At 47.6% G+C, this 20,432-nt stretch overlaps 1 protein-coding gene across 2 annotated transcripts in view; it reads left to right on the top strand.

Moving 5' to 3' along the window:
• SMC2 (structural maintenance of chromosomes 2) overlaps window positions 1–20,432 on the top strand; it is a 212,186-nt gene that overhangs the window by 124,735 nt on the left and 67,019 nt on the right. For both annotated transcript variants that reach the window (XM_073549710.1, XM_073549709.1), the window contains exons 17-20: window positions 2,044–2,168; window positions 10,797–10,990; window positions 11,163–11,306; window positions 11,391–11,585. In XM_073549710.1, coding sequence (XP_073405811.1) covers window positions 2,044–2,168; window positions 10,797–10,990; window positions 11,163–11,306; window positions 11,391–11,585 — 658 coding nt within the window. The remainder of the gene's footprint in view (window positions 1–2,043; window positions 2,169–10,796; window positions 10,991–11,162; window positions 11,307–11,390; window positions 11,586–20,432) is intronic.

The raw sequence follows: 20,432 nt of genomic DNA, 5'->3' as shown, positions 1-20,432 counted from the left end.
TCATTGGAACCCCTGTCCCTAAAATTCATGATCGGGACATACCCCGATTTTTTATGTGGGTTATTTACATACTCTGTTATTCTCTGTCTTTCACAGTGTGCTTCATTATACAGGCTTGTCCTGTGATTTCATTGAGTGCTTTATTGCCACATCTTTTGCTGTAGACGTTTTTCTGAGGCATATTAAATCACACGTCTGCCCAGTAGCAGCATTTAATATTACTTTTATTACGAGATAAGTGTCGATAAGCTGCCTTGGCTCTCATTTTTCTGATATTACTCCGAGATAAGATGACATTTTTTTGAGAGTGTGCTTACTACGAGATAAGTTTACAGCACTTTATATTAGTTTTTTCGGTATTGTGGTGTATGTGTGTGTTTTTGTTTTTTTGTGTCCCCTTTTTGTATATGCAGGGTGGTCTAGGGCGTTACTAGGGACGCCGACGTTGAGCGGGGGCGCCATGTCGTCAACAACTAGGGTGCCAACCTCCGCGGTTAGGATGGGCCTTATTAGGGCTTTCTAGGGCATTATAGCTTTTCTGCCCCTTCTGTGATTTAACCATACTTGGAAATACATATATTTTTTTTTTTTTTTTTTGGACCCCCTGGTATTGTGTGTAATTTTACATGTGTGTGGTATCTTTTAATATTGAATTAAAAGTTATATTTTAGGGGTTTTTCCTTGTTGTGCTTTCTGGTTTAATGAAGTCTCATGGCTACCTGTGTCCCCCAATGAAGCGATACAGAGAGCGATTTTTGGTACTCATCGTAAAATCTTTCTTGGAGCCTTCTTTGAGGGACATCGCACCCTCCCTGACTGTTTGTACCTCTACTGGGCCTGTTGTTTGGTTGATACATATGTCGCGTTTTTGGTTGCTTCCCCTACTGCTTTAACTCTGAGGTGCTTTGTGCCAGTCGGTGGGTGTATACTGCTGAGGAGGAGCCATTTTCCTTTTTTCTGCCTAGTGTCAGCCTCCTAGTGACAGCAGCATACACCCCATGGTTACCTGTGTCCCCCAATGAAGGCTCCAAGAAAGATTTTACGGTGAGTAACAAAAATCCCTCTTTTCAATTTTGAGTTAATGATATGCTCTGGGGGAAGAAGTCTTCAGATGGTGCTCTGTTTAGGTATTCATCAGTCTGGCTTCTGACAGGTCACTGCTCGCTCAGTGACCTTCCACCTGCCAACAGTTGACACACGAGCATCAGAACCAGAGCATTTAGGGACGAAGGTGGCCTCATCTGATGAGTCTTAAATTTAAATCACAAGAACTCGGTGGCCTTTGTTAGGTAAGAGTCAGATGGATGTGTATCCCAGACGAGAATTAGAACGCAATTCTCTGACTGACAGTCGATCCTCCTGACCCAAGTGTGGTAGCAGACCACGCTCAGGTCGGCAGACCCCGAGCATTGTGTTGCGATCCTCGTCCGAGAGATACAGCCATCTGACGCTTAACTTAGCAGGATAATGCACCCTGCAGCACTGCTAAAAATGTTCAGGAAATTGTCTGAAAACATAATAGTTGAAGGTGCTTACTTGGCAACCAAATTCTCCAGCTCTCAGTCCTATTGAGCATCTGTGGGATGTGCTGGAGAAAAATATCCTATCCTTGCAGACCATCTCTGCTGCTTTTGTTTTGGAGCTAGAGATCATTTTAAACATGACAACTCCAGGCCACATGTTCCTCATGCTACTGTGAGCAGACACTGCGGTATAAAAGAGCTACTACCATGGCCTGCAACGTCTCTGGATTTGTCTCCCATTTAGGACATCATTGGTCGCTAATCGCAAAGGAAGCTGCCACCAGCAGATCTTGATGATTTATGTGTACAAATGCCTTCAGCACAGCAGAACATTCCTCAGACAACCATTAATAGCCTCATTGATGGCATGCCAAGGCATGTAAATGTATTTATTTCTGCTTGTGGAATTTGATATCGAATAAATTGAGATGTTTTGAAAATGTGTTTTTTTTCATCTGCACATGATTAACATGTCCAATGATCTTGTGATTTCCATAATTCCTTTGTCCTTTTTTTACAGGTATCGACAGTTGAAACAGCAATGGGAGATGAAGTCTGAGCAAGCTGATCTTCTTCAAACGAAATTGCAGCAAAGCTCCTATCACAAACAGCAAGAAGAATTGGAACAACTTAAACAAACTATTGGTGAGAATCTTATTTTGCAGCATTTGTTTCCTTCAAAAGTAGTAGTGCCTTATGAAGGGAGAAATTGTCTAAACTTCTGAACCAGGCTTGAGGGAAAAGGTTTTATTTTTAGAATGATGCCTCCCGATACCATAGGTTCAACTTTTCTAAATCCTGCACATTCCAGCCATCAGTCAGTGTTATAGAAAATGTAAAGATCCATTACAAACTCCAGTGAGGGGACATTCACCACCTCCTCATCTCACACAGAATTGCAGGAAGAGAAAGAGCTTACAATCTACAAACCTCTTTTTGTAATATGACCACAATTTAGCACATGGAAAGAGAGTAAATTACGTATAGCTAGGGGATGAGGAAGCCAATTAAGATAGGAAGAGTTAGGCTAGGTTCACATTTGTGTATGGAGGAGCTGCAGAGGGATGCTGACTTCCTCCGTGAAGCTCCCACTGCCGCACCTCCTCCGGTCAGCTCTGCATGCGGCCTGCGTACCCTATCTTTAGCATTGGGTACGCAGGCCATGCAGATGCCTCCGCATGCGTCGTTCTGACGGTCCGGCGACCTGCATCGAACGCAACAATTTGGAATTTTGATGCGGTTGCCGCATCGTCAAAGCGACGCATGTAGAGGCATCCGCATACATCCGCATGGCCTGCGTACCCAATGTTAAAGATAGGGTACGCAGGCCTCATTTGGACGTAGGCGTAGCTGACTGGAGGAGGTGCGGCAGTGGGCGGAACTTCCCGGAGTAATTCCGCATCCCTCCGCAGCTCCTCCATACGCAAATGTGAACCTAGCCTTAATTATTCAAGTTCCCTTTGAAGCCAAGACTCCTTACAGAGTAATTAGACAGGAAGTATAATTTCCAGGACGTCCTATCCTGACAGCACCATGGGGTTGTCCTTCCATCCTTCCAGGGACAGGAAATGCACGAGAGGTTAAAAGGTCCCCTCCCACACCACACTCCAGTGTTTTCCTGTCCCTGTAAGGACAGGCACGGGAGCACCGCAGCCGCGGCATACAGGAGAAGAGAGAGAGGATCTTACCGGGGCCAGGAGGTGCGGGGTCCTAACCGCCAACTCCTCCGGGTCGGACGATGTAAGCGGCACCCCCCTAAGGGGGGTTCTCCGCCGGGTGTCCCGTGGAGGGTCGCTCCGGGACTCATCCCCGCTTCCCCAGCGCGGCTCCCGCGAGGCCCAGAATGCAGAGCGGCGGCGCGTCACTTCCGGGCGCCCAGGGATGACGTCTTCCGGTCGGGGCACGGAGGATGGACGCGTCACAGGGCGGCAGAAGGAGCGTTCCTGCGCAAGACAAGGTAGGATAAGAGCGGGGGGAAGCGGGAGACCAGCGCACCGGCTCCAGGCAGATTGAGAGGTGACAGACGCCTAAGTTTCGGTCAGACGCCGCCAGCATGGACACTAGGACCAGTGACCAGCCAGAACCAGCGTCCGTGAGTAAAGGGCACAGGGGCAGGATGGCCAGAGACAGGAGCTTCTTTTTAAAGGGAGGACTCCTGTCTTTCTAGGATAAAGCGACACCAGCGCCAGCAACAGCCAGGACATCAGGCAAGCCTAAATGCCCCATCTGTGCCAGCAAACTGCCGAGCGCATGGAAGGTACAAGGCCTCCTCCGCTGTCCTCTCGCCGCTCGCCCTGTTTTCCTGCCTCTCATCAGCGCCTCCTCTGTTTCCAGAAGCCCCTATGCGAAGATTGCACACTCCGAATCGTCAGAGGCGAGCAGGCAGCCTTTCTCACGGAGATGCGCGCAGTTGTCAGAGATGAAGTTCAAGCCTCGGTCTCCGGTATACTACCTACTCAGTCTTCCGGCCGGTTCCAGTCCAAAAGACCTAGATGGGAGTCCGACCTATCATCGGAAGAAGAGATACGGGGCACGGACTCGGAGGAAGAGGGCGAAATTACCTCGGAACCCCTAGAAACAGGGAAGAGGTACCTCTTCACATCAGAAAACACGGAAGAGCTGCTCAGGGCAGTAAGAAGTACGATGCAGATCGAGGAAACCCCGAAAGAACAATCCATCCAGGACACAATGTTCGGGGGACTTAGAGCCAGGATTCGTCAGGTCTTCCCAGTTAATGACCATATCCGGGCAATGATCCTGGAAGAATGGGAAGATGCGGAGAAAAGACTGATCTTGCCACGAGACTTTAAGCTGCGACTTCCATTTAACCAGGAGGACATCAGCACTTGGGACGAGGTGCCTAAGATCGATTCACCGGTGGCCAAGGTGTCGAGAAAAACTTCGATTCCTTTTGAAGATTCTTCCAGTCTCAAGGAGCCCATGGACAAAAAGGCAGACGTGCTCTTAAAGAGAGGTTGGGAGGCCTCAGCGGCAGTGATAAAAGCAAATATTGCCGCTACATCGGTCGCTAGATCCATGCACTTATGGATCGACCACTTGGAACAACAGTTAAAGGATAAAACCCCTAGGGGTGATATCCTTGAGAGTATTCCCCTGTTGAAAATCGCGACCGGTTTTCTGGCAGATGCTTCTGCAGAGTCGGTACGGTTTGCGGCCAGAAATAATTCCCTATCCAACGCGGCCCGTCGAGCCATATGGATGAAAACCTGGTCGGGGGACTACCAATCTAAAAATAAGTTATGTTCCATACCCTTCTCAGGCGGGAAGGTACAGTGGGGCAAAAAAGTATTTAGTCAGTCAGCAATAATGCAAGTTCCACCACTTAAAAAGATGAGAGGCGTCTGTAATTTACATCATAGGTAGACCTCAACTATGGGAGACAAACTGAGAAAAAAAAATCCAGAAAATCACATTGTCTGTTTTTTTTTCATTTTATTTGCATATTATGGTGGAAAATAAGTATTTGGTCAGAAACAAGCAAACAAGATTTCTGGCTCTCACAGACCTGAAACTTCTTCTTTAAGAGTCTCCTCTTTCCTCCACTCATTACCTGTAGTAATGGCACCTGTTTAAACTTGTTATCAGTATAAAAAGACACCTGTGCACACCCTCAAACAGTCTGACTCCAAACTCCACTATAGTGAAGACCAAAGAGCTGTCAAAGGACACCAGAAACAAAATTGTAGCCCTGCACCAGGCTGGGAAGACTGAATCTGCAATAGCCAACCAGCTTGGAGTGAAGAAATCAACTGTGGGAGCAATAATTAGAAAATGGAAGACATACAAGACCACTGATAATCTCCCTCGATCTGGTGCTCCACGCAAAATCCCACCCCGTGGGTCAGAATGATCACAAGAACGGTGAGCAAAAATCCCAGAACCACGCGGGGGGACCTAGTGAATGAACTGCAGAGAGCTGGGACCAATGTAACAAGGCCTACCATAAGTAACACACTACGCCACCATGGACTCAGATCCTGCAGTGCCAGACGTGTCCCACTGCTTAAGCCTGTACATGTCCGGGCCCGTCTGAAGTTTGCTAGAGAGCATTTGGATGATCCAGAGGAGTTTTGGGAGAATGTCCTATGGTCTGATGAAACCAAACTGGAACTGTTTGGTAGAAACACAACTTGTCGTGTTTGGAGGAAAAAGAATACTGAGTTGCTTCCATCAAACACCATACCTACTGTAAAGCATGGTGGTGGAAACATCATGCTTTGGGGCTGTTTCTCTGCAAAGAGGCCAGGACGACTGATCCGGGTACATGAAAGAATGAATGGGGCCATGTATCGTGAGATTTTGAGTGCAAACCTCCTTCCATCAGCAAGGGCATTGAAGATGAAACGTGGCTGGGTCTTTCAACATGACAATGATCCAAAGCACACCGCCAGGGCAACGAAGGAGTGGCTTCGTAAGAAGCATTTCAAGGTCCTGGAGTGGCCTAGCCAGTCTCCAGATCTCAACCCTATAGAAAACCTTTGGAGGGAGTTGAAAGTCTGTGTTGCCAAGCGAAAAGCCAAAAACATCACTGCTCTAGAGGAGATCTGCATGGAGGAATGGGCCAACATACCAACAACAGTGTGTGGCAACCTTGTGAAGACTTACAGAAAACGTTTGACCTCTGTCATTGCCAACAAAGGATATATCACAAAGTATTGAGATGAAATTTTGTTTCTGACCAAATACTTATTTTCCACCATAATATGCAAATAAAATGAAAAAAAAACAGACAATGTGATTTTCTGGATTTTTTTTTCTCAGTTTGTCTCTCATAGTTGAGGTCTACCTATGATGTAAATTACAGACGCCTCTCATCTTTTTAAGTGGTGGAACTTGCACTATTGCTGACTGACTAAATACTTTTTTGCCCCACTGTATTTGGGCCAGCTTTGGATAAAATTCTAGAGAGTGCCTCCGACGACAAAAAAGGTTTTCCAGAGGAAAAACCAAAAAGGCAATTTCCCTTTCAGAGATCCCGCCCATACCAGAGGCAGGAATATAGAGGGAAAGGGAAATCTTCTCACTGGGAGTACTCGAGGGGGGGAAGAAGTAGAGCTCCCCCGTCTCGCTCCGGACAAACTTCCAGGAGCAGAAGGCAATGACGCCATGCCGGTAGGGGGGCGCCTAAGACACTTTGCAGGGGCATGGCAGCGCATCTCCCAGAACCCATGGGTCCTCAATACAATTGCCCAGGGCTATACCCTCGAGTTCACAAGATCCCCTCCAGCACGATTTGTGGTTACAAAACCCCGTTCCGAAGCCATGGTAGACCCTATATGGGCAGACATAAAACGCCTGTTAAAAACGGAAGTAGTAATTCCTGTCCCAAAGGTAGAGAGAGGTCAGGGCCACTATTCTACACTCTTCACGATAAAAAAAACCATCGGGGGAAAGCCGAACTATCATAAATTTAAAGCTATTGAATCAATGGATTTGTTACAAAAGGTTCCGAATGGAATCCCTGAAAACCGCTATCCCGCTAATAGACCAGAACGCGTCCATGTGCACTATAGATTTAAAGAACGCATATTATCACGTTCCCATCCATCCTCAATCTCAGAGGTTCCTGCGTTTTGCCCTAGAGGAAAGAGGCAAACACTACCACTTCCAGTTTCAGGCTCTTCCGTTCGGCTTGGCATCAGCACCTCGTGTTTTCACAAAACTGGTGGCCGAAGTCGTGGCAGACTTAAGACAAATAGACATAATCATCGTGCCTTATTTAGACGACTTCTTGGTAATATCCTGGTCAGCGTCCGAATTAAAAGAACAACTCAGCTCAATAATTTTCAGCCTCGAAAGCCTAGGTTGGATCCTAAACAGAGAAAAATCAGATCTGCGGCCCAGCACCCAGAAAAAATTCCTAGGGGTAATGCTAGACTCCAGAAAAAGGGTCTCGTTCTTGCCGGAGGTGAAGAAGAAGCCCATCATGGACAAGGTGCGGCAGTTCGGCCAACACCAGATTTCGATAAGGACCGCGATGGAAGTCCTGGGCACCCTAACCGCATGCATACCCTGTGTCATGTGGAGCCAGGCTCACACAAGAATCCTACAAAAGGAGATCCTTACGAAATGGGACAGACGGCAGTCCTCGCTGGACAAGAAGTTCCGACCGTCTCCGGCGCTGAGATCATCTCTGAAATGGTGGTTCAGCAACAGAAACATCAGCGGGGGAGTTCCTTGGATCCTGTCTCCATGCGTGACCATCACTACAGATGCCAGCAGGGAAGGATGGGGAGCCCACCTAGAAGGAAGATTCTTACAAGGGACGTGGCCCAGGAATATCAGCTTACAGTCCTCAAACTACCAAGAGCTGCGAGCAGTCTGGGAGACTCTGAAGAGAAGTGGGTCAAGACTACAGAACCAACATATAAAGATCATGTCGGACAACGTGACCACAGTAGCCTTCCTACGCCACCAGGGGGGCCCAAGGCACGGGAAACTTCAGAAGCTAGCAGCTCGCATCCTCACCTGGGCAGAAAACAATTCTTGCTCCCTATCAGCAGTGTACCTGGAGGGCTCCCAAAACAGGATAGCCGACTATCTAAGCAGACAAGAAGTCCGAACCACCGAATGGGAGCTAAAAGAGGAGATCTTCAAGGATCTTTGCCATCGCTGGGGGACACCCCAGCTAGACCTCTTCGCGACAAGGGAAAAGGCCAAGCTGAAGAGGTTCTACTCCCTCAACCCGGCGGATCATCTGGAAGAAATCGACGCCCTGGACCAGAATTGGGGAAGGGGATTCCTATACGGGTTTCCGCCGATTGCCATAATACCGAGGGTCCTCAGGAAGATCCAGGAGGAAGGAGCTCGGGTGATGGTGATCATACCTTTTTGGCCCAAGCGGAGTTGGTTTTCCCTCCTCAGAAAGATGGCTCAGAGGGGGCCACTCCACCTACCAACAATACCAGACTTACTCTCCCAGGGTCCAGTGTTACACCCAGATCCAGGAAGCCTGCAACTGGCAGCATGGATCCTGAGAGGGACATCCTAAAGTCCAATGGCCTCTCGGACCAGGTGATCTCCACATTGCAGGCCAGCCGAAAACCGGTGACAAGAGCGATATATTGTAAAATCTGGAAGAGATTCTGTACAGAAAGTGGTAGTGCCCCGCTAGACCTATTTCGGCCTGATATCCATCGGATCCTGGACTTCCTACAGGCCGGATTCGATAAGGGCCTGACCCCGAGCACACTCAAAGTCCAGATAGCAGCCTTGAGTACCTTCTTTAATTTCTCCCTATCCTCCCATCCTTGGATAGCGCGATTTACTAAAGGCACCCAGAGGCTAAGACCCACATTGAGGAAAACTGTTCCCCCATGGGACCTAAATCTGGTACTCAACGCGCTGTGTAGGCCCCCTTATGAGCCAATTTCAGAAATAGACATTTCAAAGCTCACACAAAAAACTGCTTTTTTGGTAGCTATCACCTCAGCTAAACGTTTAGGTGAGATCCAGGCCCTCTCAATCCAGAATCCCTACATTCAGATCTTCGAGGACCACATAACGCTCAAACTAGATCCAGGGTTTCTCCCTAAGGTAGTATCGCCGCAGAATCTAAACCAAGAAATAATCCTGCCCTCGTTTTGTCCAGCCCCAAAGAATGATAAAGAAAAATTGTTTCATTCTTTGGATGTTAGACGCATGGTCGCCCGTTACCTGGAAGTCACCCGGGACTGGCGACAGGACACAAAACTATTTGAACAGTACGGCGGAAAAAATAAAGGTAGAAGTGCGGCTACACAGACTCTAGCGAGGTGGATAACAACAATAATCTCCTCGGCGTATGAGGCAGAGGGCTTGCCGGTACCTGAAGGGCTTAGGGCTCATTCCACCAGAGCGATAGCGACTTCATGGGCAGAGAGGGCGGGTGCCTCAGTAGAACAGATATGCAGGGCCGCCACCTGGTCTACACCAAATACTTTCTGTAGTCACTATAAGTTGGACACTCTATCAGCTAGCCAGGCAACCTTCGGTCGCAGAGTGCTACAAGCAGTAATCCCACCCTAAGCGAATTCCTACTTTGGTATTCCCCATGGTGCTGTCAGGATAGGACGTCCTGGAAAACGGAGATTAGACTTACCGGTAATGTTATTTCCAGGAGTCCATCCTGACAGCACTGGTAGTTCCCTCCCTATGATTTGTATTGGTATCATTATGCTTGTACTAAATCTAAATAAAATTAATTGCATCATACTGGTGTGGTACTTGGAAAAATCACTGGAGTGTGGTGTGGGAGGGGACCTTTTAACCTCTCGTGCATTTCCTGTCCCTGGAAGGATGGAAGGACAACCCCATGGTGCTGTCAGGATGGACTCCTGGAAATAACATTACCGGTAGGTCTAATCTCCGTTTTCTGAGGTTCCCATAACAAAAAGGACATGTGTTTAAGCATAGATGCAGAAGTCTCCTTTGTTAGGAAACTGTGATAAGTATAGCGTGGCACTACCGCAGGGTGCACAAGTAGGTTACCCAGACCCAAATGAATAGCAAATAGTAACTTGGCGCTCAACTTGAATGATCCTTTTTGAAAGAAAATTTTATTATGTGCAGTGTCAGAAACGTTTCGGCCCACAACAGGCCTTCGTCGGTCTGCCGACTGATGTCAGTGTGGTGACTAAATGCAAGTCCAAAAGAGACTAATTTCGTATATATCGATTCCTGCTATCGAGGTTGGTGCAGGTGTGCACTCACTTGATACTGTTTGCGTATGGGCTGGTAAAACCAAACCGACCTCCACAAGCTACAGTCCTGGATGGACCTCTGGTTCAAGAGCACTTAGTTTTTCATATCAAACGCCTGTCTTATATGGCCAAGCATCTTACAATGTGCATCATCCTAATTTGATTCCAAGGAGTTGGATACCGCACCAAAATCAATATTTATTGAGTCTGTCCTTTTTTCCATGCGTTGGAATCGGAGGTGTATATACTATACGCTCACTGTTGGTTTCCCAATAACCAGGCTTCTAGTGGAAACAGTCTGAGGCCTCCTCCTTTAATCGTAGGTCAATCGATCGTCTCATTGTCTTGACGATAGGGGGCAGCAGAGAGCTGTTCATGACAAAAAGGTAACAGCAAGTGGATCTGCGTGACCTCTCAAGCTCTGATCTTTGACAATTTGTGGCAGCGGTTGGATTCTGCATCATAGTGACAATTTAAAATATTCTTATGTTAATCTTCATTTGCAGGGCAGCATGCTTTTAATGATTTTCATTTTTTACAAACTTAAATATCTGCTTTTTCCCAATGTTAGATGAATGTGAGGAAACACTGAAGAAATCTAAGGAGGTCCAGAAAAAAGCAGAAGAAAAATTTAAAGTGCTTGAGCACAAGATGAAAAATGCAGAAGCTGAGCGAGAGAAAGAACTGAAGGAAGCCCAGCAGAAGCTAGATGCAGCAAAGAAGAAATCAGATGCTTCAAATAAGAAGATGAAAGAAAAACAACAAGTCAGTTTCACATTTTTATTAGAAGAAACCTAAAGTCTGAACCACGATATTTTGATTTCTCCATTTTAATCTTTCTCTTGGTTACACCATGGATTCCAAAAAGTGGCTTTTGGTTTGCAACCATTTGTTCTGTTTGCAACTGAATTTCTTCTTCTTTGTGTTCATGGTCTAGGAGGTTGATGCTCTCGTTTTGGAGCTTGAGGAACTCAAAAGAGAGCAAACAAGTTACCAGCAGCAAATTGAAGCTGTGGATGAAGCCATGAAAAGCTACAAGGAGCAACTAGATGGCATGGCAGCAGAGGTTTCTAAAAACAAGGTATTATTTATTGTGTAGGTGATTTGAAAATCCTTTGTATTTTATGAACATGTTTTATTCATATATCTACAAAAAAATTTGCAGGAAATTGTGAAGAAAGCTCAAGAAGAACTTGCCAAACAAAAGGAAATTATCATGGGTCATGACAAAGAAATTAAGAGTAAATCAACTGAAGCTGGCAAGATGAGGGACAACAACAATGACAGCCAGCTAAAAATAAAGGAGCTAGAGCATAATATCAGCAAACACAAGAAAGAAAGTTCTGATGCATCTGCAAGGGTAACAGTCGTTTCTAAGCTGAGCTCTCAGTGTCTATCCAAACTCATAGGAGCGTATTTGTTAAGTTGAATGCGCTGGAATCCTCCCGTAATTTGTGCATAAAATGACTTTCTCTGTTGCTTCATTGAGGGACACAGGTAACCATGGGTGTGTGCTGCTGACACGAGGCAAAAGGTAGCTCCTCAGCAGGGTACACCCACCAACTGGCACAAAGATAATCAGTTTTAGCTTTGTGTCAGTAGAAGGCAGACACGGGTCTGCTTCCAGATCTGTTTCATCCTTTATGACCTTGTTTGTTGTTAATCTTTTCCCTTTGTATTTCAGGCTCAGCTTATGACTACGGGCAACAGGGTGTAACAGCTCACCCTTATTTTCCATCTAAACACCGAGAGAACGGTTCTTTTCTCCACATCATACCCTCCTGTGTCTATTTCGGTAGGACCATACACCCCTAAAACACCAAAAGTGTGTTGTGTCAACAATTGAATGGCCTTTGGATCTAACTTCAGTCCAATCGTCGACAAGAGCCAGCAGATGGTTGGAGGGAGACGGACCAATTCCAGTTACCCCTTGAGCTGAAGACAGTCTTGAACCTGTCCGATATAAGATACGGCCACCGCCTTTTACGGCTTATCTACAGCATTCTATAATGTTGTAGATAAGCCCTGATCCGACCTGAAAGATAAGAAAAATAAGTTTTATTATACTCATCTTGGGGGATGGGGGGTGTTGCGGGTGTGGGTCTGGCGCCTCCCATCTTCTTACGATGCCGACCTCCTGAACACTGCCCTCCCTGGGCGAGAGGGAATGGGAGATGGATGCCGAGGCGCGAGAAGGCTCTGGTGACGGAGAGCTATGGCCTCGTTTCCTTGATACATGTGGAGGTTTTGTCTGAGAACGGTCCCTGCTGAGCGAGTGTTCCCGTGAGGTAGAGGAACCCTCCGAGACAGGCTGGCGGACACCCCGACCGATAGAGGAGGGATCATGGAGGGACTGTATTGATTTGGCCAGGGACTCTATGGACTGTGACAGTGACGAAGCCCACTCAGGAATGCACTGGGTTCGGTAGCGGCGGAGGGCTCCTGAGCGCATTCGGGATCACATTCTTTGCAGAGGCGGGGTACTATGTCCCCGTGGTAGCGAAGTTTGGCAGGTACTACATGAGGTAAAATACACCATATGTACCTTGTTACCCTTCTTGAATGCCTTAGGGATTGACATAATGTACCACCGTATGTACTTGTTCTGCCAATATACTCCAATTTGGAGTGTAGCCCAGTGCAACTGCAGGGAAGGGACAATGTTGCCTGACTGCCCAGTGAGAGCTGCAAGTTCGCTGCGCCCCTCTGAAAAAAACCACCGGGTTACGCCAGTTCGGGGGGATTTGCTACGGCTGCGACATCATCCAGTGGGCGGAGCCTCAGAGGTGCAGCCATGATTAAGCCCAAGCAGGGGACTAAATTTCTGTGGCCAGTGGGAGCAGGGATACATTCAGAACCCTGCTGCAGGAATACGCCATTGTGACCTGGACCTCTTACCAGTGGTGTGCGTCCCGGCATGGAGCCGCCGCAGATGATGGAGGGAACATGGGCTTCCAGCTTCAGGGGCTAACCACGTACTTCAAGGTTAGAGAGGAGGAGGAGGACTGTCCGCCTTCCTTCCAATGCCGCTGTTCATCAGGGGCGATGGAGAGGGGGCCGCACAGACGCAGTAAATGCTACTGGAAATCCAAGGTGTTAACGCCCCGAGGATGGATTAGAGCTGGTGGTCCGGCACACTTAGAAAAGAGTGAGATGGATGCAAAGGGGGTACGAGGAGGCGACACTCCACTGTTGTGAACTCATTTTCTGGTCTGCCTCTGGTTTCTGGTGAGGGAACTGTTTGTGCTGACAGAGGAGTCGTGAGTTCTCATTCCTGGCTCCCTCTGGTGGTGGCAGGAGATAATGAAGCTGATCTAATTAAGAGACCTGCCACCTGATAATGAGGACGACGATTGGACATCTGGAGTCTCAGACTGGATTTAAGACAGCCGACTCCCTATTCCCATGCTGGTGATTTTTTTTCCTGCCTCCTGAGGTCTTGGTTTCCAGCTCCGTTCCTGTCTTCTCAAGCTAAGTTTTCTCTGCTAATGTTCACATTTGATTTGGTTTTGTCTATTCAGTTTTTGTGTGGTCAGCCAGCCCTGGCTGGGGCTGTGCTAAATTTCCACTCTTATGTTACTGTATGTGCCAGTTTGCTTTTTGTCCCTTATTAGATTGGCCTCTTTTTGCTCTGTTCTCAGAATATGCCTGAGTGCTGATATAGTGGGTGAAGTCTAGTGACTTCAGGGTTTTTTTTGCTATCAGAAGTGTTGGACATTTTTTGCAGGGTTTTTTGGCGTGATTGCAGGCAGTATCTTTCCTTTCCTGTCCTTTCTAGTTAGTGTGGGCCGCATCGTTTGCTCAGCCTATTTTCCTACCTGTGTTTGTGCTTTCATCTTGTTTCACCGTCAGTACATGTGTGGGGGCTGTCTTTTCCTTTGGGGTCTGCTCTGGGGCAGTTTAGATTTCCCCTTTTCTTGCTTTAGGCTTATTTAGTCCTTCGGCTGTGACGAGGCGTCTAGAATCATCGTAGGTACGCTCCACGGCTGCTGTTAGATGTGTGGTTAGGATCAGGGGTCTGCAATCCACGTAGTTACCAACCTCTCTGGTTTTCTGTGACTTAGCTTGGTTTTGTTTTCCACCTCGGTGACCCAATCATAACACTCCACATTCACATCTGTTGTTGGTGTGGCGAAAGCGGTGCCCTGAAGGGAACAGTCGCCCTGTAGAATAACATACCTGTAAAGAAAAAGGCGGTGCAGGACGGGGTACGTAGAGGCGCGACACTCCACGTTCCCACCAGTTGTAGGTTTGGGGAGAGAGGAGCCCTTAAGGGATCCATCGCCCCTCTGTAATCCGTAGAAAAGAAAAAGCTAAAATTAAATAAAAAAAAAAAAAAACAGATTAAGCCATATATGTGGTCTGAAAACCAGAGCACATGTGCCTCCTTCTGACACTAAGCTGAACTGGCTCGGCTGGAGCCAGTGTGTGGGTTTATACTGCAGAGGAGGGGCTAATCTTTTTTGTATCTACTTAGTGTCAGCCTCCTAGTGTCAACAGCATAGCACCCATGGTCCTGTGTCCCCCAATGTGGCGATGGAGGATATACATTTTTTATACTCACATGCGGGGCGGTCCGGTCCGATGGGTGTCGCAGGTCCTGATCCGGCGCCTCCCATCTTCCTTATGATCGCTGCCCTCCTGCTTGAATCATGGCTCCCTGGCGTCGTGCTGCGGTGCAGGCGTACTTATCTGCCCTGTTGAGGTCAGAGGCCCTGCGCACGGCAGTACTCAACAGGTACTACCCTGCAGTACCTTAACAGGGCAGATAAGTACGCCTGCGCAGGAGCCATGATTCAAGGAGGAGGAGATAATCTTTTTTGTATCTACTTAGTGTCAGCCTCCTAGTGGCAGCAGCATAACACCCATGGTCATGTGTCCCCCAATGAGTGGCTCGGAGAAAAGGATTTTACAGTGAGTACACAAAAATCCCTGTTTTTTTTTATCTTTCAGGTGTAATCGGGGGCTTATCTACATCATTCTATAATGCTGTATATAAGCCCTGAAAGGCGGTGGCCGTATCTTATATCGGCCAAACCTGGTGACAGGTTTGCTTTAAATCTGCAAACAGGGTGTCGGGACCAGGTATTGTCCCTCCTTCCTGTGTCTTCTATCACCTTTTTCTCCCTACTACTCCTTCCTGTACTACTACATCCCTCCCCACATATCCGTTTAATTTGGAGTGCTTCTGGGCTCATTCTAGGACTCACCAGATCCTCCAGACCCCTCGCTCATTTTGGGCCCGTCAACGGGCCTCGATCTACTACACTCACTGACTCATGCACTTCACCAGCTGAGAATTTAAATAGGCCCCGACTTCCCCAAGGCCTACTTTTCCTGGCCAAGCTTCTTGTCTCCTGGGGCCTTCACATAGGCTTCTGTACACTCTCTTTTCTGCAGCTCCACATCTCACTTAGCAGCCATAAAGGCTATCTACTTCTTTGCTTGCCGGGTCTTGGCACCTTTTCACAATGCTCAACCCTAGACCCCACCCCTTCCTACCCGCGTCGTCACCATCATTCCCTGCCCACAACCGTGCCATTCACGTGGCATTCCGACATCCACCAACCAAGATAAAGCAGATAGCTGGGGGCTGGTAGTCTCAGGCTGGTAAGGGGCCATGGACATTGTCAAACCCACCCCACCCCTAAAAATAGGCCGCCTCTCCGTTACCAAGCCGTGGGCTTGATGTCTCTCGACAATACAAAAGTGACATCAACCCCACAAATATGAACCCCACTTGCCACCGCTACAGGACAAATGGGAAAAGCCGGGCAAAGCGCCGGAATTGGCATATCTAATAGATGCGCCTTTTCTGGGTGGCAGCAGGTGTAGGCTGATGGGAGCAGTAGTTCCTACAGCCGACGCCAGTTACCGGAGGTAAACTTATTAGCTCTAATCACAGCTGCGGGTCACGCTGTCATTTGACTGTGGGAACCGCGACTGACTAGCAGCAGCAACACGGAAGTCCTGGTGAAGTCCATACTCGAACAGTAGGTATTCAATACGGACCCCAAGCTTTACTTTTCAGGTTTGCCCATCTCTATCCAGCACTCCTCAGCAGTAACCATCCTAGTACCTGATTTATATCAATCACATCACTTCAGTCCCACCCCCCCATCATTTTTCCTGTTCTTTCTTGAAGGAAAAAAATGCCCCCTGGCCAGCAATTGCACTTCTGCCACAACTGCAGCCCTGTCAATGATGCAAACTGGCCAAGATCCCCCCCACTGCCACGAGTGGGCTACCTCACTATTTGAATCTGGTGCCGACTTGCCAAGTTGCAATCTGGTGCCTTTATGCTGGTTTTGGTCAATGAATGTTTGCCTAAGGCCACGGTCACGCATTTAGTATTTGATCAGTATACTGACCATCCTTATTTGTATGCCAAAATCAGGATTGGATCAGTCAGAGGAAAAGTATAGTAGAAACACATGCTGCCCCACTTCTGTGTTTTTCATCCTTTCCTGGTTTTAACTTGTATATACTGATGTAAAATACTGAACTTGTGAACGTGGCCTAGTACAGCAGCTAATGCCGGTGACCCGATCCCTCGACGAAACCGATCGGGCTCACCCTCTTGTTCGCTCTGTCATGGCAGATCACGCATGAGAACAAGGAAGTGGTCCCATTCCCCCTTCTCTGTATCTCTTTCACCATTCACATCCTTCAGGATAGCCTCTTATTTCCCGCCCTTCCTCCCCCCCGGCCCCCATACAGCGTATGGGTCAGACCTCCACTCTGAGTCAGATCCAGAACCTTGATTCTGAGCAAGTGTCCAAGCTACAAGACATGGACATCAGAGGACGTCTGATTTTTGCTATCAATCAGACTCTCAACATCAAGGAACATGACTCGCCTACAACAGAACAGACGGTATCCCTCAAGAAAGGGTAAAACTCCCTGGGTGTTTTCAAACCATAAGGAGTTTGACTAGGTATTTTCTCATGGGTAGGAGCACCTGGACAAACATTGTTAGAGAAGGAGACATATGGATATCTTGTACCACTTCCCTCCAGTTACCCCGTTGTCCTCCAACACGATCCTCCCTCTTTCACACCGCGTCTCCCTCAGAGATCCTTCCAATAGACACATTCAATCACTGGTTATGTTTGGCTTTGAAGCCTCAGGGTCCACGCCTCCAACCCTGTCTTCACCTCCACCTGGGTGTCCAAATCTGTTTCCTCCTAGGCCAGTCTTCGTAATCAAGGCATCCTTTGATTGCTTGTGTTGTCTTTGTCTAGTATTTACATTTGTTTGGTGATCTGAAACATTTAAGTGTGACAACCATGCAGGTGAATAGGAAATCAGGAAGGGCCAAACACTTTTTCACACAACTATAATATATTTATATAAATTACCATTCATTGTAATCCTGTCTGTAAAGATAATGAGACAGCTGAAAAGTCACCTTTACAAAACAGGAAGTCTAGTATTAAGCTTAGTGGCTAGTGGAAAAACGGCAAGATTAATGATTTTTATTGTTTGCTTGTTTACAGGGAACCTAGCAGCTGATTCATGCTGTCCATGGCTCAGGCAGTAGGAATCAGACCCTGGCTCCATTATTGTGGCAATGTACATTTTAATGTGAAATGCTGCAGCTTTTTAGAGAAAACACTGTTGAAATTCAGCCAGGCATGACGCATCTCGGATAACTATTCCAAGAGGCAGTCCCCGGCAGCTCCTCCCTACCCCACTCCTAAACCGATAGTGCTTTACCTATACACCCACATAGGAATACACTTGTCAGTCCAGGGAAGTGGGGAGAAGCTGATGGGCAGCACGGTGGCTCAGTGGTTAGCGCTGTAGCCTTGCAGCGCTGGAGTCCTGGGTTCGTATCCCACCAAGGACATCTGCAAGGAGTTTGTATGTTCTCCCCGTGTTTGCGTGGGTTTCCTCCGGGTACTCCGGTTTCCTCCCACACTCCAAAGACATACTGATAGGGAATATAGATTGTGAGCCCCATCGGGGACAGTGATGAAGATGTGTATGAACTGTAAAGCGCTGCGGAATATGTTAGCGATATATAAAAATAAAGATTATTATTATTATCCTTTCTGATGCCCCACCTGACGAAGCAGCTGATCAAATTTCCCAAGCATGTAAATATCTCCTCACAGCGTTTCGCAACGTTACAGATTGCTCTGCAATCGCTTCCAGCAACATTATGGCAGTTCATGGAGTCTTTTGGCTTGCCAAAAAAATCTCTCACCAGGCTCCCCTTTCAGGGTCTTCACCTGTTCAGAAAACAGACTGGATCAGATCATCTCTGATGCTATTAGAGGGAAGAGTGACTCTTTTCCCCAGCAAAGCATCCCTTCACCAGAAAGTGCACTCTGCATTTTCGCTCCTTTCGTCAATTTTCGTACTCTAGGACATCCAGCCGCCAGGACCATTAACCTGCATAGCAGGAGAAGAGGAAACTTTCCTTCAATCTGGCTACTTCCCGGAGACAATGTAGCCATCAAAGCAAGCCCTCCCAAGCTAGATCAAACACGTTATCCAAGCATATTCTTTCATCACTACTAGTTGCTCCCACTTGGGGACCCCCCCCCCCAATATGAGCGGCCGTCTCCTTCTATACATGGATGCCCAGATCTACATGAACCCCGATGCATGGGTCAGAGAAGTCACCTGCATCAGTTGCAAAATAGTTTTCATCTTTCCCCCCACTGCCTTTTTCTCAAATCTCAGCCCCCTAGAGATCGCTACTTCAGTCCAACATCCCTACTTCAGTCCAACGTCATCATTTCCCATTACTCCTCAGGTGCGTTTTTCAGGTTGCTACTCAAATCTTTGTGGTCCCTAAAAAGGATGGTTCAGTCCTCCCCATTCTGGACATCAAGCTACTGAACAAGCAGGTGCGAATTTGCCACTTCAGGTAAAATCCCTCCTTTCGGTGTTTACCACTATAGAACCAGTGGAGTTCCGCTGTTCTGTGGACATTCAAGACGCTTATGTTCATATCCCAGTCTGCAAGTCTCATCAGAGGTTCCTTGAATTACCCATCCAGGAATTCTCACTTTTAATTGATGGACCTCCCTGCTTTGCCTGGGCTGGCTCATCAACACTGCAAAGTCATCTCTGATCCAGGCCCATCACCTAGTTTTCCTAGGTATGCTTTTCGATACCGCATGAGCCAGAGTCTTTCATCCCGACAAAATGGTCTCCTATCTCTTTCTCGGGATTCGTTCTCACACGTCCATCTCCCTGTTAACTTCAGACCTGCATGAGCATGCTGAGCAAGATGGTAGCCACGATGCAGTCTGTTCCCTTTGCACAGTTTCTCCCTGGTCTTCTGCAGCTCGCACTCCTTTCTGGACTACCTCCTTTCTGGACAGCCCCAACCTTCTCCTTCCACATACAGAATGAAGCCACCATGCCAGCAACTATCTCCCTTCATTCACCACAGGAGATCTTTTCTCCAATTACACCGGCAGATTGTGACAACGAATGCCAGCCTGCTTGGCTGGGGAGCAATGTTTCACCAGTTCACGGTTTAGGGTCGTTGGAAATCTCGGAAGTCCTCACTCCCCATCAGTATCCTGGAACTCCAGGTCATCTACCTCTCCCTTCAGCACTGGGAGGATCTTCTAACTGGTCACCCCGTGCACATTCATAGGAAAGGCAGCCGACAGCACATCCAGGATTAAGAGGATGCACGCTCAAAGTTCAGCGACCCAGACAACTGGGCAGCAGCCTTCCTAAATTGCCAGGGTCTCTCCTCAGGTGAGTGGTCACCCAATGTCCTGATGGCATCCAGGATGAACAGCAAATTTCCTTGCTTTGTCTCCAGATCTGTCGACCCCCTTGAAATCGGCTCAAACCCTTCCTTAATCGCAGTTCTCCCTGTCATAGCTCTTTCCACCTCTTATTCTGATTATTAGGCTCATCCAGAAGATCAATGCGAAGGGAGTACCAATCATTCTTGTGGCTTCAGACTGGCCCATAAGAGCTTGGTACGCAAAAGTTGTCAATCTCATAGCAGACATGCCATGGAGACTCCTGGATTGTCCAGACCTCCTTAAACAGGGTCTTCTCTTCCATCAGAATTCTCAGTCTCTCTATTTAATGGTATGACTGTTGAAGCAGCTATCTTGAAGCACAAAGGTTTCTCTGAACAGTTCATTCAGCCCATGATCAAAACGAGGAAGCCACCTTACTTGCGCACCTACCACTGCATTTAGAGGACCTTTATCTAGTGTGA

The sequence above is a fragment of the Dendrobates tinctorius genome, unplaced genomic scaffold (assembly GCF_039654945.1).
Source record: "Dendrobates tinctorius isolate UK_male_01 unplaced genomic scaffold, ASM3965494v1 ptg000160l, whole genome shotgun sequence".
Taxonomy (NCBI): domain Eukaryota; kingdom Metazoa; phylum Chordata; class Amphibia; order Anura; family Dendrobatidae; genus Dendrobates; species Dendrobates tinctorius.
The sequence above is the reverse complement of the archived record's forward strand: the minus strand, read 5'-3'. Positions and strand labels throughout refer to the sequence as shown.